General features: G+C 40.7%; 1 protein-coding gene and 1 pseudogene across 4 annotated transcripts in view; one reads left to right on the top strand and one right to left on the bottom strand.

Moving 5' to 3' along the window:
- kdm4c (lysine (K)-specific demethylase 4C) overlaps positions 1–24,803 on the bottom strand; it is a 34,232-nt gene that overhangs the window by 5,517 nt on the left and 3,912 nt on the right. For 2 of the 4 annotated variants that reach the window (XM_023419132.2, XM_023419134.2), the window contains exons 4-18: positions 24,219–24,333; positions 21,801–21,994; positions 19,284–19,333; positions 18,477–18,580; positions 18,054–18,191; positions 17,630–17,823; positions 17,030–17,259; positions 14,634–16,711; positions 14,396–14,507; positions 13,023–13,204; positions 8,121–8,364; positions 6,206–6,282; positions 5,564–5,619; positions 5,333–5,441; positions 26–220 (exon numbers count right to left, since the gene is read on the bottom strand). In XM_023419132.2, coding sequence (XP_023274900.1) covers positions 26–220; positions 5,333–5,441; positions 5,564–5,619; positions 6,206–6,282; positions 8,121–8,364; positions 13,023–13,204; positions 14,396–14,507; positions 14,634–16,711; positions 17,030–17,259; positions 17,630–17,823; positions 18,054–18,191; positions 18,477–18,580; positions 19,284–19,333; positions 21,801–21,994; positions 24,219–24,333 — 4,078 coding nt within the window. The remainder of the gene's footprint in view (positions 1–25; positions 221–5,332; positions 5,442–5,563; positions 5,620–6,205; positions 6,283–8,120; positions 8,365–13,022; positions 13,205–14,395; positions 14,508–14,633; positions 16,712–17,029; positions 17,260–17,629; positions 17,824–18,053; positions 18,192–18,476; positions 18,581–19,283; positions 19,334–21,800; positions 21,995–24,218; positions 24,334–24,803) is intronic. The other 2 variants (XM_023419133.2, XM_023419135.2) reach the window with 2 other exon arrangements.
- LOC147818394 (homeodomain-interacting protein kinase 1-like) lies at positions 10,103–11,136 on the top strand (annotated as a pseudogene).

The following is a 24,803-nucleotide window of genomic DNA, read 5'->3' as shown; positions in this document are numbered from 1 at the left end:
AGGAAGCACCAGTCCTATAACTTACAGCTGACGAACTCCGTGATTGGTGTCTATGGCAGGTGATTGACACAACATACGGCCAATCATCAGGCTCCATGATTACACCAGCAGCATGGGCACAGGTGACGTGAAAGGAGGTGGGACACCGGCCACATGAGCACTGGATGCAAGCGCCTGCCTGCCGCTTCCCTGCGCAGCGTTTACGACAATAGATGCACTTCTGTAAACACAGACAGACCAGAGCAAACCATCAATACTAAGCACTGACCAATGAGGGACTGAATTCACTGAGGTTAGAGCTGGGTCCAAATTCTTAATACTACATAGAAATAATATGGAGTATACAGTAAGTGCAATGATGGTAGGTAAATTAAGTGAAAGGCAGGACAATGCATACAAAATCAATGGGCATTTTAAGTATGCTGGTAGTCCAAAAAAGATTTTTAAAAATTGTCCCATAATTCTTCGCAACTTGTTCCCACAACAGCAACCAGAGAGGTGTTTGACAAGGGAGCTCAGAAATACAGGACTTGAACATGACAACCCAAACCAGGATTAATCTGTTTCATGAAAACACATTAGAGCTAGTGTGATCAGATTACAGGCAGGTCAAGCCTGATTCAAGAACAGCTTGTTCATGACTTTCACACACAGAGGTGAGACATCCAGCACAGATCATATCGATTGAAAATAAAGACAAATCTGTGAAATATTTGTGGCAATAGTGATAACACATACTAAACATATAATACGAAAAAAAACAAAAACAAACGAAAACAAACAGAACCACTGCAGTTAAAGCAAAAGGGACTTTTTGCCAGCATGTTGTAGCTCAGCAGTGAGCTGGTTTCTGCTGAAGTCAGAGAGCTCAGGTTGTTGCAGTGTTCTGCTTGTAATTCATGTAATTTTGGGTTTCAGTGTGACTTTGATGTTTACATACACAAAGGACAGAATGAAAAAGTAAAATTTATTTTAACAAAAAGGTCGAACAAAAATCAATGCTCCTCCAGTAAGTACAAGACCTTCTCTGACATCAAATCAACTGTCACTTAGTAACTTCATTGCAGTTAAGGAAACCTGACATTGTTCAATAGTGTAGCTTTTGGAACAGGGTAAAAAAATAAGTAGTTTAAAAGCTGTATTTCCACTTGAGAGACCTTGAATATGAGCTCAAGAAAACCAGCAGCGAATTAAAGACAAGAGACCGCTAAATGAATCATTGCTCGGTTGTGGCATGAACCTCTAACATTATTTAAAACCATTATGTGCTCCAAATAATCATATCTGTGAAATCTGTTCAAGACACTGTTATTGGATACGGTGGTGTAAACAAAAGATAGATAAGAGAGTATAAAATGAGGAGAGAGCCAGAGCCAGAGTTAGCGAGAGTTATTCCACCACTACAATATGAGGAAACCCTCAAATAAGACCAATCAGATGACATCATTTGAGGTTTCCACAACAAACCATTGCTGCTATGTCTATGTTGTGGTATTGTTTTTTCCCCCTGCTTGAGGTCTGAGAGCAGTACACAACCGCACATTGGAGGGCATAATGCACATAAAGACATCCAAGGCACAAACACCGCCATGCATCCACACGCAAACACACTCATACCTAAATTTTTAAGACTATCCCTTGGTTTTCTGCACCAAACAGCCCATCAAGTCCATTTCCTCTACAGTGACATCTCCCCTCTCCTCCTCTCCCACAAATCCTTCGCTCTCCCACTAAAGGGAAAAAATGACGACATCATCCCATTATAACCCCTACTCGTTCCCCATTCCTCTTTCACCCCTTTTGCATGCCTCCCATCTCACTCCATTTACTTCACTCTCCTCCTAATAAAAACACACCCATCTATGCTCTTTTTTTTTCGCTCCGCTTCCCCGCCCTGTCTTCCTCTCTCTTGAGGTGCGGTTTCACTTCTCTCTGAAGGTAATTTATTCATTAATCTAATTCCTGTGAATCCATACATGTTGACAGATCATATGCCTATATATAGAAAAACTCCCCAGAGGATATGCCTCAGCATTATGTGAAATCAAAGTGGGAATTAGTTGGTTTGTAAATATGAATTCTAGTGTGTGGAAGGGTCTGATGACATGTTATCTGTCATGTCGGTATTTTATCATACGCATAGAAGAATTGGATGTATCTAAACAGAATGCGTGGGAATTTAGAGATAATACAATAATAAAAATGACGTTAGGAGGTTTCAATTCCTCAGAATACATATATAGAATGGGAAATGTTCATGGCCCCAGGAAGACGAGCACAGTATTTAATAGGTGGATGAGAAGGTGATGCTGTGGGAATAAAAACCTTTTTTTAAAGTCTCTGTCCTTATCAGGTGAGCCTCTGAAATAAATGCCCTTTGTTCATTTCTTTGAAAAATCAATAGCTGATCTAATTAATTAACTTAGCCAGTATTAATTAAATTTAACCTCTGCAGCAGGGCTGGCCTCACCTATACAATTATCAGCTTAACCTACTTAATTCAGATATCAGCTAAGGATCAGGAGGTATTGTGTACAGTGAGACACTTAGAGAAGTTCTCTTTCCTTCTTATAAAGCAACACAATACTCAATTTAAAATGGGTGATGAAAACCCTTAACTTTATCCCTTTTTTTAAATTTTTTTTTTTATTAATGAAGCTTCTATTGCTTTGCCACTCCTATATTTCTGAACTGTGGGACTTTTACTGAGTGCTCTTCTCGGTGACTAACTTGGCCTACATTTCATAAAGCCTTTTCCCATACCTCCTCCATTATGGACAGCAGTGCACTGATGAACTGGCCTGACTGTCTCGTCCACCCTTTTGAGGCCAGCATGACAAGATTGTGACTGGCATGTAACACAATCTGTGTGTGTAGTGGGGGAGGTAAATGTGTGCATTTGTTTGTATACATCTACATTTCTTGGTGGAAAAACAACATGTATAAGATCATAAAGTTGTGTAAATATGTCAAAGTAATTTTATGTTTTAGTGTGTGTGAGTTTATGTGCGTGTATGAGCCTAACCCACTTTCCCCCCATGCCGGTGCCTTCTCCACAGTGTATTTGGGTGCCTGTGTTGAACCATGCGTTAAGAACATTCCCACAGTAAATTATGAATGTGTATGTGCGCGCGCCTGTGTGCATGTGTGTTGTGTGATAGTAAATTATGAATGTACTGGGCTACTGCAGGGGCAATGGGTCCATTGCGAGCTTTAAAAACACACGGCTCACAAAGCAAATATACAAATGATGAAGTGGACAAAAGAGAAAGGTGTAACATCCTCAATCTCATTTCATTTAAATATTAATAAAGATAAAATCTGTTTCATCATAATGCAAAAGCTTTTTTCTATTATTATTTATTTGAACATTCTGTGCTGTGTGTCATGTTTTTACCTTAAACTAGAACTCAAAAGAGGTTGTTTGAAAGAGACCCATCTGTTTTATCATCAACTGAAGCATGGTCCACCCAAAAAGCTCTTGTGTCAGCATGTTAATTAGTGAGAAATTGGCAGCCGAAAGTAAAGACTTTGCGTCATCATGTAGTGTGAATAAACAGATTGCTGTCATGGATGCATCCTCAGATCAGATACACCTTCCAAAGGGAAGAAATTTACAGTGCATGATTTTCAAAGATTCTGCTGAAAGAGTGCAATCTGTGGTTTCAAGCAGAAATTGGCACTGCGACAAATTTAACAGCATTTAACAACTAAGAGAAGGAAGTGCTGTTTTCACAAAAAGGAATTTAAATCAGTACAAGATCTGAAACATTTTGTCCATCATCAGGATCATATCAGTGACTTTTTATGAGCGTCCCACCCTTTCCAGTCTGGACTATAATTTTCATTTTGTTTAGATTTTGGCCCGTGGATATGGAAACTGACTATGTGGTTTGTGCTTTCACATCCAAATGAGCTTAATTTCAATGTGGTGTGAGGAGATATGAACCATATCCCTGTAAATACCCTGTGGGTAATGTCACTGTGTCCACAAAGTTAGTGTCCCATTCAGTGACAGTGCAGTAGTGTCCCCTCAATTATATTTGGATAAGCATGTAGGAAGATAGATTGGCTGGTTCTCTTGTGGTGGAGTATGACATTGATGTTAAAACTACAGATGCAATGATTTGTTGATTAATTGTTCAACTGTAAAATAAAGAGAAACTATTTTGATAATCGAATAATAACTTTGGTAATTTTTAGCAAAAATGCAAAACATTTGCTTTTTGAAGCTTTTTCTGTGTAATACACAACATAAAAATGAATATCTTTGGAATTTGGACTATTAGTCGCACAAAACAAGACCTTGGAAAATAATGTCACTTTTCACAATTTTCTTAAAATTTATAAGCAGTTGTAGATGTAGCCCTGGTTACAAAGTTGAAGCCACTATACACTCAGTTGCAAGTTTATTAGGTACAATTAGCCTATTAGGTTTATAATATTGATTGGTTCGAATTATTGTCCAGGGTTTTTTGGGGTGGGGGGTGGGGGCTGTCACTGGTGTGGAGGGATAACAAAAACTTAACATTACAACCTTTATGAAGGTATGATTATTTCAGACCTAATCCCATAGCACCTGAGTTTATATCTACACCAACCTGACAATCAAATGCAGCATTTCATTTCATATATTTAAATTGTCTTCATGTCACTGTCACTCATTAATCTTATTTGTCGCTTTAGAATACTAAATTTATAGCACATTAAATTGTGTTTAGTGGTGTTTTACGGAGTTGCACCTCATGTCATAATCAATCAAATATCCTTCTTCAAAGAGCTTCCCTTTAAATGTGATACTCACTGCTGAAACAATAATGTAAGCTGGGAATGGAAGGCAGTAGTTATCTGTTATCTATCTTGTGTTAGGATGTACCTCTCCAACACTTTGGTTTCTGCTGAGCTATCAGGTTGCCTGCAGCACAGAGCTAACTATAGTGGCAACATGTCAGGTCTGCTGAGACACACTCCAGCTCTCTCATTAAGCAAACACACACACACACACACACACACACAATAAATGAATACACATCCACATACAGACAGATACACACCCACACGTAGACAAACACTCGCACATGGACAGCCCTCCACACACAAACCCCCTCTCCCACCCACCAGTGGTTAATTATCTAGCTTTGATTGCGGGCATGTTCGTCTCACATTGTTAATTAGAACTGTGAACACTTCATTAATTAGACCGAGCCAGTCCTCAAGGACCCGGGGAATTCCAGTACTGCATCCGTGTGTATATATGTATGTGTGTGTGTGTGTGTGTGTGTGTGTGTGTGTGTGTGTGTGTGTATGTGTGTGTATGTGTGTTTCTCCTCACCAGTTTATATCGCTGCATGGGGATCCTACTGGTGTCAATGGGACCTCTCTTGGCTTCATCACTGAACCTCGCCTCTGGCAGTGCTACTGCACACATCACATGGGCCCATCTATACATACAAGCATATTAATACATTATAACGATTAAGACGCACAGACAGTTCATTCATCTGAGCTCTGGAGATCAGAGATGAGTATGCCGAGCTAATCACAGAACAAAAGCTTGTCTCACTTGTCGTTTTGGGTTTTCTTCAGAGCTCCACCTCTGAGGTTGCAGAGACAGCATTCCTGAGAAAACAGAAGGGGAGACAAGTCAGTAAGAGACATGTCATGTAAATACCTACATATAATAACTGCATTGCGTGTGGCACAAGGTCCGATTCAGAGAAAATCAGCACAAAGTAGCGTGAGGGACAAATAGCAACATCTTTTTTGTAGGAGGAACAGTGAGGACTATGGAAATCCATGATTTTGTTTTATATTAAAAGGGGAGTTTAATTTTAATCACAAAACAGTTGTTAGGTCACTTGTTTTTTAACTTAAATCTGTTCCAGTCTGTTCTCCTCCTCACTAAGACAAGGTAATGCACACAAAGTTATGATATCACAAAGTAACAGCAAATAGTAACATCTTCTTTGAGAGAGAAACTGTGAGGCTTTTGGAAAATGTGGTCTTTAGCTAAAGAAATATTTGCACTAGCAACAACCTCAGCATGAGATAAAGGCTGGTTCGGAGTCAATGAGCAGGAATGAATGTTTTCATCAGTGATGTCTTTCAACAGCTTTGCACTTACATGTAATGTGATACAATTACACTGCTAAGAAATCATAGAAAGGAAAAGTGGCATCATATAGAGGAAAAAAAAATGTCTTACTGCTGTAAAGCTTCCTTCTGTACAGCGATCACATGACCACTGCTCACTGACGTCATCTGCGGCAACACCATAGCAACCTAAAAGTGGCGGGGTGGATAAAAATGAATGTGCGTAAAAGTGAAAATGTTAATTTTATCTAAATTGGTGTCATGGTATCGATGAACCATTCACAGAAAACAGCTTTACTGACAGCAAATGGTTAAGTCCATCATTAGGAATAAAAGAATAAAATAACACAGTCACATTGTTTCCAGATATTCTTGACAGAAAGATGGTACTGTCTCATGCAGACATGCACATCATTGCAAACTAAGTGGAAATGGAGATGTTTATGGTATGAAGGGTCTGTGTCTACATGTGGATGTGAATGTTGGTGTGGTTAAGCAAGAAATGGAGACAACACAAGAGGAACAGTTGCTGTACATCTATATGCATCATGTTTGTTTACAAATGTATCTGTTTGAGTGTGGTTATCCACATGTCAGAGCGCTTTGAGTGATAGCAGCCATGCAAGACTTGCACTGGTGTGACAGTATGCTTCCACACACTTGTGCAGCTAGCCCTTTGTAACCCATACAACATGTTTGACAGACACTGCAAAGCATAAAGTAGCATGAAAAACACCAGCCACTTTGTGTAAATATTGTTGTTTTGTTTAGTTTTGGTCTGTGTCCTTGGTGTGGCAGGGGTGCACTAATGTTTTAGAAAAAAATTAAATAAACTGTGGTAGTTTCTAACAGAAAAACATTTTAAATATTTTAAACTAAGACCAACATGATTCTTTTCAAAGCTGGCAGCTGGTTAAAATCCATGGGTTGGAGGCTTTACAAACATAAGCTCAAGGGAATTTTTATTTGTAAGAAACACTTAAACTCTGTATATGAGTGTATGTCTCTGTTCTTTTCCCCCACAATCCATCACAAAACCAAAACATAAAAATCTAAGCTCACCCCCTTTTTCCTCTCCCGAGTTCAGATAACAGTATGTAGGGAAAGCAATATCAAATTGTAGTTATTATTGGGTCTCAAAACCAAACTTGTGGCTTTTTCATCAGTGTCAAATGACATGCACTTCATCTCCTACACCCACCCCACTGTACCTCCACACACTCAGACAAAGCAAGTGAGTACATGTGTAGTACCTACAGTGTACAACAGTTAAGCCCGAAGTTCATACACAACACCTTCAATAGACCCCATCCTTCGAGGTAAAAAAAATGAGGTGGGATCAAAACTACTGTCACGAAAGTATGAGGGATTGAAAGTGACTTAGGGAGAACCAATGCCATTACAAAGCTGTGGATTCAGGACAGTGCACATGACTTTCAAAATTAAGTGTGTGTATGTGTGTGTGCGCAAGCGCATGACTGTAGCAGGCTGGCTGAAGGCTTAAGATACTGGCAAAATGTGTTTGGATTGGGCGAAAGATCTAGGCCTGTTAAAGCGTGTGAATGAGGGATTGCGATAATGTACAATGTACTGCGTCTGTGTGTCCCGTGGAACAGAAAGGCTCCAGGGGTTTTTAAGCGTGTGTGTGAGGGCTTGTTGCACTGGCTTGGCGCTTTTGGACAGGAAGCGTGTGTGGTGAAGACAGAAGATTCACCCTAATTCGGCTGACGAGGGAAATAAAATACCTCAAACCGCAGAGAGAGGGGGGAAAGGGGAAACAGAGAGGGAGGTGGAACATTGAGATGGAGTGAGTCAGGACTTAAACTCACTGACCCTCTTACAATGACATCAGAGAGAAATACACAACATGTAAAAACAAACAACATGGATTTGTGTGGTAGGTGGTAAATAGACAACATGAAGTTTAGAAACTATAAACTATACCAGCGTGATCCTTAGGACACACCGACCTATCTCTAACCTATTCACATGTACATACAAACTACTCTTCCCTTGTGCATACTTACTTGCATGAACTTGCAGGCAACAGCCCTGGCAGTAGAGAAGAGGGGAGGTGCCATCTTCCTGCAGCAGAGGGTTGGTGGGAGTTGGCGGGCAATTCTGCTCCCGGAAAGAAAAGCAGATCTCTGGAACAAGGGGCTTGGTCTTCCTCAGACCTCTACAGGGACGTGTGGGGCCCTCCATGGGAGAGGAAGATTTGGAGGTGTCCTTTGCTGTGGCAGGTCTATTATCCTCTGCTTTGTCTTCAGGCTATGGAAGAAAGAGAATGGGTGACTTTCATGCTCATCTGAAGCACTTCTTAGTATTACACAGGGAGGTGGGTAATAAAATTTGCTCATCTGAACAGCAATTAGCCTGTGGCAAATTAGCTGTGGAGAAGCCCTGTGACCTTCATCATCAACGGGCCTAGTATTATTGTTAATAAATAAAAGTGTTCAGAGACAACTTGTGATTTGGCACTATACAAATAAACATTGACTTGACTTGAATATTAGCATTATTTACAGGTAATTATTTAGAGGTAATTTAATTACCAACACAGACAGTTGTGACCTACTTAAATGTCTTTTTCTATATGTCAATGAGTCTATTCTTTCATAATAAAAAAAAGGGACAGGTACCTGCAATCATACTAAATATAGATAGCTCACTACATATAAAATTGGTTCAGTAACCAGTAATGATGATGACTTGACATGACATTACAAGCTCTTTACTTTTTCTTTCATTGAGTTGACTGTTGTTACTGAATAATCTATCAGGTTAGCAAAATATTTTTTTGAGAATATACCCGCTAGCAGAAATGATCAGGGTCCTAGCAGCTCGCAAGTATTTAAATACCATATTTATGAATTGCTATTGAAATTTGGCTGAAGCAGGACTGAAGCCTCCAAAGGATGTGTCCCCTTGATTGGGACACACGTCTTACATCTAATAAAATATACAGTGAGGCCACTTTGTCAGTTATGCTTCTCCTGAGGAACTAAAAAAGAAAACAGGGTGCCAGTCGTGTTAAAGTGTTTCAGCTCTGAGGACAGCATGTGGCACCCCTGCGCATCGATTGGTGATCGTTTCAGTACCACCACTGATAGACATCAACAGGCAGGTGCACTGTCTCAGTACCATCACTTTTTGCACACGAATAACATCAACAAAATAGACATGGCGGTCTACAACACTATACAAAACATATCCAAATGCATAGTAGACAGTCTACAACACCCCAGGCAGCGACACAAACAGGTCCCGAGAGGGGGTAAATATGGAGTTAAATAACAGATTTATAATCATTCTGAATAATTTCTTCATATACACAAGAAAATCTAATAAGAATAAGCTCAAGTCACTTCTAAAATGTTTGAAATGTAAACAGTATTTAAAGTTGTTCAATAGTAGTAGTAGTTCAAATTAAAAGTGCTCAATCAGTGGTATGACTTAGACGTAGCGTGCAGACTTTTGTGTATTTGGCAGCTTGTGCTTATCTATTTTGTTTTCTTTTGTGTGTTTTTTTTCTCCAGCATTTCTGCTTTATTTGATGGAGACACAAGAGAGTAACAGGAAAAGAAAGGGAGACAGAAGGGATGACATGCAGCAAAGATGATTAATTAATTAATCAATTAATATTATTTTTTAATTTAAAATTATATATGAATATAGGATATGTTTACAGAAAATTTAGTGTCATTAAAATATATATTAATATAATTCAATATCATTTATTCGTTCATTCATTTAGAACTCTGTTTTTGAATTTTTGACTTTTTTGACTTTAGTACTGGAAGTGTTTATGACACCATCGACATCACAGATCATACGTATATAGAACCTGTATCTTGGTGAGTTCTTATTCTCGTTGCCTTCACAGAAAGACAAGTGAACTATGTTGCTTTTGAAAAGTATTTGGAAACATTTTTCTGAAAAAATGCTCTCCACAACATCACATGCACCATTTCCAGTAAAGAAATGGGATATAATCCACAGTGATAACACCCACTACCTGATAATGGATTTTAATGGAGAGGGATGTTTTGGCAAAGTCGCCCAGTGTTTCGACTTAATCACGTTCGAAATGGTGGCAATCAAAATCCACAAAGACAGTGATGATCCAACCATTCAAAGGGAAGTGGCGATGCTAGAGGCAGTCAGGGCTCTAGACCCACACAAAAAGAACATTTTAAGATTCATGGAGAATATCATGTTCAACAACCTCTCTTGTCTGGCTTTCGAAATGCTAGACAGGAGCCTTTGGGACCTGATGGATGAGAGGAATTGGGAGCCATTGAGTACCAGTGAAATAGGGCCTGTGACCCACCGGCTACTGTTTGCTTTTGAAGCCCTGAAGAATATTGGAATCATGCACACAGACTTGAAACCTGCCAATATTATGCTTGTGCAGGATCAAGCTGATCGACTTCGGTCTGGGCCTTCCAGTAAGCAAGGCGAAGGTTGGAATGATCATGCAGGGCTCCAAAAGTGACTTTGGGCCTCCCCTTGTCTGAATATGTTGATATGTGGGGAGTGGGCTGCGACATGGCATTTATGTACTTTGGTCAACACCTCTTCCCTGACAACTGTCCATATCACTGGATGAAAGCTATGTTGCAACTGCTGGCTCAATCAGTTGATCACCAGCTGATTGCTGAGACGTTTTTTGACTGGGCCTGAAATTTAGAGGATGCAGTAAAGAGATTTCCAGCAAAATGGGATCATCTGGAGTATGAAGACTGGATGGCATTTTTAGATCTCCAAAACTGGTGCCTACATCCAGATACTAAATGCAGAATTATTCCCAGGAGAGCCCTTAAACACCCTTTTGTAACAATGGTTCACTTGGTAGATAAAGTGGAGCGTGGCACCTATGCATTATCTGCCATTCAGTTCATGACTGTTTCCCACCAGCAACATTTTGATGGATCATATCATGACTGGGTTTATGAAGACTCAGCCTTTGTGAAATTTTATTGTCATGATTCAAACACTGCTCTCATGACTGACTTACAGAAAGAGCCATCTACTGGATAAGATTCATCAGCTGACAGTTTTTTCTGCTTACGATGCAGACCATAAGGATTACAGCGCTGAAGATTCAGACAGCATTCATTCTCACCACTGTAACTCTCACTCTAAGTGTAACAGTGACTCTCACAGTGAGAGTTACAGTGACACACACTCAAACACTGAGAGCTCTAGTAGAAATGAGGCTGTTGTTGAGTTTTCCAATGATGAAGACAGTAAAGAACCAGTCACTAGTGACTCAGACAACGGAGAATCATTCTAGCCACACCTCAGTCACAATGAGGATATTTAGTCAGCCACCAGTGAAAAAGATGACCTTGAGTATGATCCAGTGAAATGTTGTTCCAGTCATTCAAACACTGGCCATGATGCTTTTACCAAGCCAGCCAGCCACCAGTGACCCCCATGATAAAGACCCATCTCCCACAAGCCCCACCGCCAAAGATGATACAGAGCCAAGCAAGCCACCTGGACCCTCAGCAGCAAATGCCCATTATGATGGGGTCAAAGACACAGCCACTCCCACCAAAGAAGAGCCAGGCACCACTGCTCCCCTCAATGACAATACAAACATAGATTGTTTGCCAGTTGCCAGTAACGCATCTGATGACAGACCATCATCTAATGTCCCAAATGATGGAGCTGCAGCGTTCTTCCCTTCAAACGACGCAGCTGCCATCAGACCTGCTGATGCTGATGACACCAAGACTGGCCCTGATGGAGCCGGAAGAGTGTTTTCCAAAGAATGGGCAAATTCTTCCATGAAGTGAAGAAACGAGTTACTTCCGTCATTAAACACCGAAAGAAATAATCTGCAATTTAATAATAATAATAATAATAATAATAATAATAATAATAATAATAATAATAATAATAATAATAATAATAATAGTTCAAGGGCCGGTTTGAAGCTGCTGCCTAATCTCTGACCAGCTCTTTGCGTTTCGACCGCCAAAGAACCGGTTCTCTTTGCTGTCTTTGCAGGTGTAGAACCTCGTCTGTCCCATTCTCTCTTTCTGTTTAAAACACTTAAAGCTGATAAAATGTTGGTGTGAAAGTCCTGAAAAAAATCATCCATCATTCTACTGGTTTCAGGAGAATCATCAAATAATTTGGTGACTTTGAATCCAACACCGAGCTAAAAAGAAAATGTGCATAGAGTAAAAATTATAGCAAGATAATTCACTGAGGCACGCCCTAGAGTCAGAATATCCCAACACTCTATTACAATCCCAGGAGCTAAAGTCCGCAGATGTACGCCGAGTTTGGTTACAGTAGCAGAAGGCCATTTTCGATAAAAAATTGCACAAACGTATAGATCATTATTATAGCGCCACCTTTCAGACAATTAGTTTTACTTTTTGTCCCTGAGTAGCGGGTGGAATTTATTTTCATGAGTTTTTCTCCAGTAGTTTTTGCTATTCAGCAGCATTCACTGCTTGGACCCCTAATAAACCTTTTCAAAAGGAAAAGGAACTCTACAAACAGGGAAATAAATTATAGAAGGACCCGCAAGTTTACTGAAAACCATTAGGTAATTGGGGCAGTAATTATAACTAGGGGTGGAAAGGTCAAAAATCAGACATATGCACTTCAGACAGGATTACAATCACTGCCCAGTGCAGGTTAAAATGAAATCACCCCACCTCCCATGGAGAAAAGACACATGGTCTAAATGAAAGTGATCTGTTTTTAAGTGCTCTGCTCATATTGGTTTCTCCATCTTCCGCTGGGTGCCAAGGAGATAGAGTCATATTCTAAGGTGTGTTTATGCTCGAGTCGGTAGATAACCTCATGAGAGCCATCTTGCACGAATGGAACTGTAATGCATTTTAGATACAAGCATCCACCAAATGATACTTATCATATATTTGTGTAGAACTCCCCTTTACCTGATAATAGGGCATGAAGAGTGTGCACACAGCACAGCATGGCTGCATGGTGGCTGCATTAGCATTGTACTCCCTCTCTGCTGTGAAGCAGCTCTTCCTGTTCTGCCACAGGTAGATGAGGGGCTTCGCCCACACTTCCATTTCTTGCTCCTCCTCCTCTGCCAGGCTTGCTTCAGGGGGCTCTAAGTAGAGACAAAATAAAGCCTTACAACCTCGCAATCACTTATCTGTTCAACTAGTGCCACTTTTACTGTGGCCCAGATAGTAATTCATGCAATACCAAGTGCAAATATCTGGTCTGGTAGTTTGTTAATTAAGCCAATTATGAATCTGAAACAATTGTGTGACCTGAATATAAAAAAACCACAGCATGCATCATTCTCAGAATTGACTTCTTCAGTATTAATAGGCTTGCTGCTAAGTCTGATCTAATCTATCCACAGTGGTGACAAATTCCTCCAGTGACTTATTTAGTAAATTTTCAAATGAATAGGTGTCTGTCTGTTTATAAAATTGCCCAAAAAGATTAAGAGATCTCATCATTGTAAAATTGGCTTCTCACAGCCACGGTCATTTCCTACTCGAGGATAAACAACTAAAATGGCTGCTGAATTATTCATCCTTTTTCACAACCATGGAGATGATGAATGTGACTGTGCTTATATGTACATTAGAAGTTGTTAATCGAGGGCCCTCTCTCCCACCCTGTTAAAACCATGAAAACAAATACAGTATCTATCACTAGGTAATTTCACTGTGGTGGGCCTGAGAGTTAAATCTGTTTGGTTTATGTGCACATTGACGTCAGAGAAACCATTTTGGGGGGGGGCATAAAATGTGAAAAATTCGGAAGGGAAGTGGGGACCGCAGAGTGAAATAGTTCAATGGTTATAAAAAGCTGCACTGTGGGAGAACACAAATGTTACCTGGCATTACTTAATATTTAAAAGTTTTTTTAAACTTCATTACAACTATAATTCTATCCCTTAGAATATTTTTTGCCAGCTACGCTACCTTTTTAACAAAGAAAATATCATGTTATTTGAGTATGTTCAGAACAGGGTTTTAGTTTACAAACTCAACTAATCAAAAAAAAAGTTATGGCAACTGTATTGTTCACTGCAGTGCAACCAAGAGAAGTCAAAGGATCATGGTTTCTGGCATGGTGCCACCTGCTATGCAGCACCAACCACACTGGTAATTTTGCTGGATTTAAAAAAAAAATAAAAAAATAAAAAAATAAGCCTGACCCTTGACTTACAGTAGCTGCATTTGTCACTGTCTGAAAAGTCTTTTCAAGGCCCGACCTTAGTGACACCTTTCAATGAACTATGTGTTTGTGTGTGTGTGTGTGTGTGTTTAAATGTGCCCACCATCATCACTGGTGGCCTGTTGTTTGACAGCAGTGGGAACAGCCCTTGCAGTAGGTTTCCTGAGTGGGTGACGCCAGCTCTTTGTGGTCCTCTTCACTGACAGGGCAGGGTACTGGCATGAACAGGCATCATTGGAAGGCGTTAAGAGTGCAAATAACCTGTATTTGTATTAAACCTGAGCAAAAGACTGAATTTGTATGACTGCATGTAAAAAAAAACAAAAAAAACAAACACTCACAGCACAAACCTCCCCAGGTTCAAGGCCTGATTCATCACACTCATAGTTACTTGTATCATTTTCCTCCTCTTCTTCTTCCTCCTCATCAGATGACTCACTACTGCTCTCTCCCTTGGCACTACTTTGCTGCTCCGCCTCTTCGCCATCAGATCCCCCTATTTCCATATCAGACACACCATCCTGTTCTCTCTCTCCCGTCCCGAGAGGTGAAACAGCTGCATCTGAATGTAGACTCTCCTCTGCCTCCCTTTGTCTCCCCAGCTCCCTGCACAGAGAGAGGGCTTCAGCCCCATCCTCTTCCCCTCTGTGGAGCCCATAATCTCCACAAAGCCCCAGTGGCTCAACAGCACCAACAGAAACTAGAGAGGTGGGCTCGAGCTGCGCCCAGGTGAGGGGCCCACCTTCTTCTTCCTGGTTCTCTGACTCGCGCAGGTCTTGATCTGGGTCCTCCAGGTCTGTGACCTCTTTGCACTGAGGTTCAGTCCACATGGTGTAAGGTAGGGGGTCATGGGTGAAGTCGGAAGGGAGCTCAGGGTGCAAACTCTGAATGAGGACTGCAGGACTCTGGGAACTGAAGTTTTTCCAGATGCTGGTGGAGAATGATTTGGGCTCCATGTATGGGTTCTGGGAAGTACAATGGGAAGGTGAGAATGTAGTGTGGTGATTTAGTTGTAATGCTGAGTGGCTGTCACTTTGAGTGCATAATGGAGGGAAAGGGGCTGGGGGATTATTGTTTGAGGCACCAGTTAAAAGAGAGCCAGCACTGCTCAGAATGAATGTACTGTCTCTTTCCGTTGACTCTTTGGAGTCATCTGTACTTGCTAACTCTGCTAAGTTGGAATGCTGCTCTGTTTGAGGTGCACCACTCTGAACTAGCTGGCCAGGGGTAACATCACTCTGTCCAGGAGTAAGATTTTCCAGCTTTGTATGATCCTTTTCTACAGCAATGTCTGGCATTATTAGCATTTTGTGGGCACCACCAGATGTTATTTTGTGCATCGCATTGGCAGTTAAATGAGCCGTGTTTCCTTCTAAACCAGACACTGCTTCGCAATTATACGGAGAATCTAAATGCCAGTTGTTGGCGTGTTCTACAGTAAGAGACTCTTTTGATGTGATTAATTCAGTTTCTCTCTCTTCCCGTTTGGCTCCATGTGAGGACAGAGAGCCAGTTGGCGTCTCCCGCTGTAGCACAGGTGCAACCTGGTGACTGCACATACTAGACTTTGGTTCATCAGTTAGCCCATCATCTGCCGGGGTGAGGGAGGGCATCTCTTGGGTTAGTACAGGTGGCAAAGGGCAGATTCCAACCTTATCTGCTGGCTCAGGAGTGAGTTGTGGCATATCCACTGCATTCCTCTGTAGCAGAGGAGGGAAAAGATTTTCCTCAGTGCTGCTTTTTTCTAAACTGCAATTGTGTCCTGAAGGGGAGAAGGAGCCACATGATGTGTAACTATCCCCCTCTACTGGCTCAGCTTTGAGATCATAAAGTGCTTCTGTAGTGGAGTGTGGAGTGATATGTTTTGTGTCAACTACTGTGTCCATTTTCTCTGCTTTAGCAGTGTTGTTAGTGTTATTCTCAGTACCTGTGTCCATGTTGCTGTCAGTGTTTGGTGTTAGGCTTAAAGTGTCTTCTCTACATGAGGAACTAGATGTCTGAGGTTCACAGTCTGGGGGACACAAGCTCATCTCAGTCTCAGCACAAGTGCTTGTTGTGTTGGAAGATGAGCTGGGTTTGTTGGCCTCCAGGTGAGTAACTCTGATAGAGCAGTCCTGAGAAGTTGAGAGGTCTTGTGGTTCAGGAGAGCAACACCTTGACTCATTAATTGCAGGATGCATCTGGGTAGCCTCAGGCTGTTGTCTGAGTCCTTCAGGAGTCCTGCTTGTGGCCCCTGACCCTGAGAGGTGTTGAGGGTCAATATGAGTGACTGTTTCTGCCTTTACTTCATTCTTTATTGGTGAGGCAGGGGAGGGAAACAGGCTGCAGTGAGAGTTATGGGATGGCCTCTTGCTGGAAAATCCCAAACTATTGCTCTCGACACGATTTACCTTGACCACACACATCTGTCTGCAAGGATCTGTTGAGGATAAAAAGGGTGGATAAACTGTGTCAAGTAAACAAGGTCTGCAAAAACATTTTTATAGATCTCAGTTGAAAGAAATTTCCAGAATATAAGAAAATTGGCATACAGACTCAATCACAGACACACACACACACACACAGACAAGCGCACACACACAGACAAGCGCACACACACACACACACACACACACACACACACACACACACACACACACACACACACACACTCTAACAGGCCAGCTTGTGCACTCTTCAGATCAAAGTGATATCCAAAGTCTCAAATACCTTCCAGTGCCATCCGTTAGTCTCTTACCATGAAGCTGAATAGAGTTCTGATTCAGGTTGTGCTTTGACTCAGCTTCTTTTTTCTTCTCTTTCTCTTCTTCCCTGCAGGTTGTTCCTGCCACAGACCTTCGCACCTTGGGCCCAGGCGGACCACCCAGGCCTTTCCTCTTGCTGTTGCTCAGAGCTGAGCTGCCATCTAAGCCAACGGGCTCCTCTGTGGTTCTGAGGCGCTTGGAGCGCATACGAGAGTGGCTACTGCTGTAAGAAGGGAGAGAGATCAAAGAAGATTGAGACTAAAAACCCTGATTAACACTGAAATGTTGTGAAAACAAGAGTGGAATTTTGTGACTTAGGAGACAAGGGCAATTGGCCTTTGAAGCTGCCGTTTTTTTTCTGTTCATAAACATAAAGTCAATGCAACAAGGACACCAGTCACCTAGTCTTTAGTTCATCATCACAAGCCGGTGCTTCTCCAAATGTTGCATTGAAAATTTCCTTTTCGTGTCTTTATTGACATCAATGAGGACTGTGTTGTCATTAAATGTATCACATCAAAATATTCAATCGGTACCACTCCTACACTAGATTAAAATCCCACTAGCATATTTAGCAAGTATGATTCCAGTACCCTTTATTAGTAGGTTTGGTCTTGCGGCGCCTCTGCAACCAGCTCTGCAGCTCCGGTGTTGAACTGGGAGTGGCATGTGTGTGGTCGATAGGTGTCGAGTCTTTGCCCACCATCCAGTTAGGATACCGGTCAGGCTGAAAACGCTTCACAAAGGGTTCCATGGATATTTTCACCATATCCTTGCTACATGTGCACTAGAGGAAGGAAAGAGGAGGACAAAGACCATATTTGCTTTAGAAAAACATAGAGAAGCTTTGCCTTGTGTGACTGCACATATCGGTGTCTACTCCTGAGCCTTAACTACAATCCGTTCTGCGGGATACTGTAAGTCGAAAACTGAACTGAAACTGAAATTAATTGTATTTAAATATGGGACACCCCAAAGACATGAAGGACACATTTTTAAGAATAGGTTGAATGCTACCTGTGTGGCCACCTTGCCATAGTCTATCCAGCGGACAGTGGCAAAGTTCGTGGACTCTGCACAGTTGAAGCCATGATTGAAGCCAGCATGGTAGCCGTAAGGGAAGGTGATCATGAACTCTCCAGCTTCCTGAGTAATCTGACAGTTCATGTTAGGAGGGAGAAAGACAAAGGGAGAGAGACTTTTTCATCAGACAAGATGGGTGACAAAACACTGAACTGTCTTTTTGGTTTTTTTAAATGAGCAAATAATAGAAAATAAATAAAATAGTCTAAGAAAGTCACTGCAGATTTCTGCTATCAACAAGCACTGCTAATTTTAGTGGCAGGAAAAGCTGGTTTCATAAAGTTGGTAAATAAAGGGAGTACAAATGGCAAGAAGAGGAGGACTGAGGGTAATTTTTCAAAGAGGCTGAGAGCCTACCTTATCAAAGGGAATTCCATACTTCTTCAGTATGGAAGGGGAGATTAAAGTCATCTTGTGACGAAGAAAAGCCTCACACCCCTTGAAGCTATTGGGAAAGAAACCTGACAAATATCACGCATGCGCGCACACACACACACACACACACACACACACACACACACACACACACACACACACACTTAAATACTATGATAAGACAAAAACAACCAAAAATATCTAACCCTGGAATATATAACCAGTAGAATTTTGGTATTTTACCCGATAAATACATTAGAAAAGGATTGTTACAGATTACTGCCCCATCATTTTACCTTTGTTGACTGCATGGCTGTCTATAACAACTAGGCACATATTATTTGACTATAAAAAATATTCATTGAAGTAACCAGCATTGCAAATTTGGACCTAATAACTACATAAGCATGAATTTAGCTTAGTTGAAACAATTTTTCAAACAGTTTAGTTGTAAATGTAACTCATACAGTTACATTTTTTATGCCAATGCTATACAGGATGGATTTTCCTGTAGTGTTTTGTCAATACCTTAAGTGCTTGTACAGTTAACACCTCTACTAGTGGCAGCTTTTGCACGTTTGCAGTCAGAGCTCATTAGCATGCTGCATCTTTAGCTTTGCCATTACCTCCAGTGCCCTCTCATTGCTGAGATTAATTTATGCGCTGTACCTTGTTGCTTTATGCAGACCTGATTCTGTATGCGGCAATCGTTATTTAATAATTATTTAATTGGCTCATCCACCTCCATTTATATGGAGAATACAAAGAGAATATAAATTATTCTTTTACCTGTAGCCAGACGCTCCAGTCTCTTCCCATGCTCAGGGGGAATGGCATACCTGTTAGAGACAACAGAGAGATATGAGTGAAATTCTGAACATGTATTGTTCATTATGCCTACAGTGTAGCATATACTGACAGTTGCAGACAAGTTCTCAGGAGGAGACTTTACAATTTCAAGACTGCCATCAAGTGGTGGATACATGAATAACTGTAAAAAGGCTCATGAACCTTTTCCACCACTGTACTGTTAATGAACACACATTACAATATACAGGAAGATGTTATCTTGATCACATACGAAATTTCAAATTTCCTGTTTCTCCTAATCTGCTTGGTATTAGCTTTTCAAGTCAAATTCTGACCATTTACAATTTAGACTTCCTAATGTATTAAATCTTGGTTTTAAAATACGAGCCTCATTCCAACTCTGATACAGATGAAATAACCATGACTGACAGCACCTGAATTAAGAGTTTAGGGAACCTTATTTTGACCTTATTCCACAATTTCTTGTGCCACACTGCTGACACAATGTGAATTTAAACTATTTCCAAAGTTCCCTACGAGAAACCCAGAGAGCGTGACAGAATTCCCTCAAGGTTTGACTAGGCATACCATTTGACTAGCACCACCCGCCCTCAGGTCTGTGGCATTTCTATCATCATATCACCTGTCAGCTTAACAGAGCAGTGAGAGGGTGAGAGGGGGAGGCAACCTCAGGTAGGGGTGACATGGGGAGTTGGAGGGGGTACCGGATTGAGAGGAGGTGAGAGAGGTGCATCTTTAAGCCGCTCTCCTCCAGGGACAAGATGTCAAAATAGCAGCAAGACGAAAGAGTGTACGTCAGCATGCGCTAGATGATAAAGGTATGCATGTGTGTGGGTACTTGGCACACTCGGCAGCTCTTTGTGAGTGTGAGTGTGAGTGTGTGCGTTTCTGTGAATGTGTGTGTGACTGTCTGGCTGTGACACTGATCCCTGTGGGGTTGCAGGGCTCACTGCTCTAATGAGCAGAACTCCCTCCAGGGCATGAGGGAGAGAAAAATGGAGCGAGCCAAGCTGACAAAGAAATAGAAAGCAAACTCCATTTTGATCTATCTGCATTCTTCACCTTCTTTTCACACTATCATTTTAACGTGAACCCCCAAATTAACCAGCTCCTCTTCTATTGAATAATGTAAACGCTTTAACAAATACCAACTAAACCAATGCAATACATACTCTGTGACTACCTCGTTCATGTTACACTTGTTACAGTATTTTATTATGAAATTCAAACAAGATAGTTTGACAATTTGAAAGTAGGTCAATGTTGTACCTACACCTAAAAATCTACCATCTGGGAAATCAATTTCAACCTCATCTTCGCTTCTCTTATCATGTTTCACTTAAAGAGTTCAGTCACTTTATAACACTGTTAACTGATCCAGGTCCAAGTCTGAAGTGTTAATTACAAAAAAAAGTTATATTTCTCCAGAGAATGTACAGTAATTCTGTCCTCTTGATCCCCCCAAAAAAATCTGTCAAAAATATGTGACCTACACTACGAGGCAACTTATCCACACTCTTCCACTCCTGACATATAAATAGAGAAATCAACTGTCATAGTAAGCCGTACGAAGATGAGATCTGCAAAGATACAGAGTTTAAGTCGGAGTAGTAGTAGTAGTAGAATTAGCTGCAGAAATACTACAACTAGCACACTTGTATTGATCAGTATAGTGGTGTTTAAGGTAAATTTATACAGTGCTACAATTTATAGTATATGGTTGACTGGTTAAAACATTAACTGCAACAATTTTGCCTTGTTCCACCCTAAGGACAAGACCGACAGCTCCAAAGAAATCAAAACATATGCTTTCACCATTGGAGAATAACACAGCTCCCTCCCTAGACACCAATCAAGCCTCTTATGCTGGATATGTTGTACATATTTTGTTCTCACTAGTAGTTAAACCCTCCAAAGCACAGTCATTGCACATGACCTCCTCAGTGTGCAAACAAGCAATAAGGCAACAAAGCCCTAGGGCCGCATGCAACAGATTTACCAGGTAAATCAATTTAAACCTATGACATTGTATGAAAAACATCTGACAGGAGAGTCAGTGCTAAATATGGCAGCCCTGACACAAATATGGATGTGCATTTTATAAAGGCCATGAGTGTTAAGACTCCAATATATCACAGTCTTAACAAAAGCAGAGATACCATAGAAATAAAATGGACAGACCCTTAAATGGGAAAAACATAAAAGAAAAGAAGGTAAATGAAGGCAAATGTGAACATACAGGTGAGGCACAAGTACACTTTTTCACAAATACCTTTGTGAAAATAGCACTCTTGGATGCTGTTGTAACCTCAGTTATGGTCGTGTTGATTCACCACTATGATAAATTTGGGCTGTAGTTTGTCGTACTGCTGCACTGCATTGCACTGCATTGCATTGCATTGCATTGCATTGTGCTACGCAACTGCTGATTCCTAATGTGTTTACAGCTTGTACCAAAATCTCTGCCACACTAACCAGGACTTGGGCTCGCCAAAGTGGAGGTAGTTGATGCTGTACAGATCCATATCCTCAGTGTGCCAGGAGAAAGTGGTCTTCCACATGCCAAAGTATAGATATGGAGTGTTAACCCCCTGGATGGATACACCACAGTCCTCCTCGATAACATCCAAGATGGAATTCAGGTGGCCAATGTTCCACTCCTCTACATCCTTGGAGATGAGAAACAAAGGTTAGAGAGCTAGGCAACAGTGGTTTTAATCCAATCAGTATCAAATACTGTATATCCTCTCCTTTGTGAATGATCTAAATCATTTTTATGGACAATTTGACATCAAATGCTGCAAAGAGAAGAGCAACACCACCTGTACCAACATAACCATAAACCCCACAATCCATCCGTCCGAGAAGGAGGTTGGCACTTGAGTCTCTCGGTTTAAACCCCACAAAGCACACAGACCTGATGGTCTACAAGGATGCATTTGAAGGCGTGCTACATCCAGCTAAGGTCAGTTTTAACTTAACTAATCCAGTTTTTACTGCACAACTGTACTGTGCCTAATATGGAAGGCACCTATTATTGGTTCCCTACTAATAAGGGTCCAAAGACTTGAATAACTTCTGCCCTGTAGCATTAACCTCTGTACTGAACAAGTGCATGCAGAGGATTGTCAATAAACATCTCACCTCAGCACTACACCTGCACCCATTACAGTTTGCTTATAAAACCACTATCACTATGAGCAACATGGTTGACAGTCACCTACAAAAGATAAACATATTTTGTTGTTGATTTTAGTTCAATCTTTAACATGATGCGAAATCATGTAATCCAGCAACAGCTTTTGGACCTAAGGGTGAGCAGAAGCCTTGTGCACTGGGTCAAGGATTTTTTAACTTACCGCCCACAAAGAGCCTGTGTTAAGGATGTACTATCTGATGTTTTGTTTTTTTTTGTTTTTTTTTTAAACACAGGGGCCCCGCAGGGCTGTGTTTTATCTCCAGTATTATTCTCTGTGTGCACTAATGAAGTGACACTGCACAACAGCAATTTTTAGCTTTTTAAATATGCTGATGGCATGGCTTTAATGGGCTTTTTTATAAAAATGATTGAACAGAACAGTGGTGTAGGTCCAGCTCATTGTTGATTAATGTTGGAAAAACAAAGGAACTTATTTTAAACCAAGCAGACCAGTGTCATCATTGATATTGTGTAACCAAACCATGGAAACTGTTAACCGTTTTAAGTATCTGGGAACACACACAGATGACAAACTGAGTTTCACAGACAATGTTGATTTTATATGTAAGAAAGTCCGCCAGACTTTTTTAACTAGGAAACTGACGGGGTTTGGGGTCATTCGTTATGTTTTGGAAAAAAAGTATGTCAGCCTAATAGAGAGAGCACCCTTGTTTTAATATTTCTGTCTGGTGTGGGCACTTGACTGCTGTAAATAAAAACTTGTGAGATAACAGATGGTTTTGGATGTGTGATATCTCAGTTGTTAATGAGATGTTATGTAACTCGTGGACATGTTTATGTTTTTATTTTTCTGAGTGAGACCAAAGATGCCTCAGTTGGACAATAGAGTTTATTGTATGCTATTCTAAAATCTAACTTTATATACAGGAGATGATACTGTATATATGGTGGTGGGGGAGCAGCCAACCAGCTTCTCCAGGGTGGCCAGCTGTCACATCACCCTTATTGCTCTCCATCAAAATGCTAGAACCATTATCCTACAAGCAGAATTGTAAGCAGTGAAATGTGAAGCAGAAGAAAATCTGTAGTTTCAACTAATAGAAACCACACAGTGATGAATTTAAGCACTTCCATCAAAATACCAAAATATGGTCACTTTCTATTTAAGTGACAAATGCCAAGTATACAATGCTTCTAAAGTCCTGCTGTTGAAACTTGTTGCTTGGGGTTTAAAACTGGATTTTAACTTCACTGGCTTATTTTGATCAAGCTGAGGATGAAGGAAGGTTGTCAAAGCTTCCAGCCATGACACTGTCACTACATTACTTCATTACAGCAACTATACAACAAACTATACAACACTTAATACCCAAAGAAAAGCTGCAGCGCAGCCTACATTTTCTTAGGACAGAACATTTTTATACAGAAATATCTAATTGATTTACTTATTGTAATGTACCCCTACACTGGCTAAAGTGTGCTCTCTGAACCTGTATTATGAAGGGGAAAAAAACTCAGATCAGACTTGATAGTGAAGTCCCTGTGTAAAATCTTTATGATTATTTCATTTATTCTCATGCGTTGTTTTTAGATATAATGTAGGAAACAGTTTCAGTGTTGGTGTAGTCTATGTGTTGCTTTGAATAACGAGTGACAGAGACAAACCAATATGCATGTAAATGGGGAAGTACCAACGGAGTGAAAGCAACAAGAGAGAAAGAAAAGCCATCTACCTCATCATAGAGACTGCCACTGACATCAGCACCATATATGGGTGAGACAAAAGTGAGGTTCTTCCAATATTTCCTCTCGAGATCTTCATAATTCAGGTAGCGTGGCGTGCAGTACCTGTGGAGGACAAAGAAATTAAATTTGGTACTGTGGATGTACAGCATGTGTAGTCTTGTACAGTGGAAACCTTCATCGGGAATAATACATCATCAGCTACATTTCATACCTTCACTAAATATCACTCTTGTACTTTTAAACCACTCATCCAATTTGAGGTTGAAGGTCTGGAAATGAACATGTAAACCAGGGACTTTACTGCTGTTCTCACTTTTTCATGTTTATGTAAGATTAGCAGATTCTCCTTTATTCTAGATATTACAGTTTTTCTCAGTCACTTTGGTTCGTTTCTCAGATCAGAATTGAAATTCTCAAAACTACTTGTTCAATCTTCACATCATTGTGTCACTTGTGCACATCAAGAAAGCAGTTTCTCATTTCTTTGAACAAGTTGCAAATGCTTTGGTTCATCATGCAAATGATTATGTACAATTCTCTGCTGTTTCCTACATTATCAGTTGCTTATGTCA

This window comes from Seriola lalandi, unplaced genomic scaffold (genome assembly GCF_002814215.2).
Source record: "Seriola lalandi dorsalis isolate HSWRI2012SDOR001 ecotype SW California unplaced genomic scaffold, Sedor1 jcf7180002054591, whole genome shotgun sequence".
NCBI classification, from domain to species: Eukaryota; Metazoa; Chordata; class Actinopteri; order Carangiformes; family Carangidae; genus Seriola; species Seriola lalandi.
This window is presented reverse-complemented; position numbering and strand designations above follow the sequence as displayed.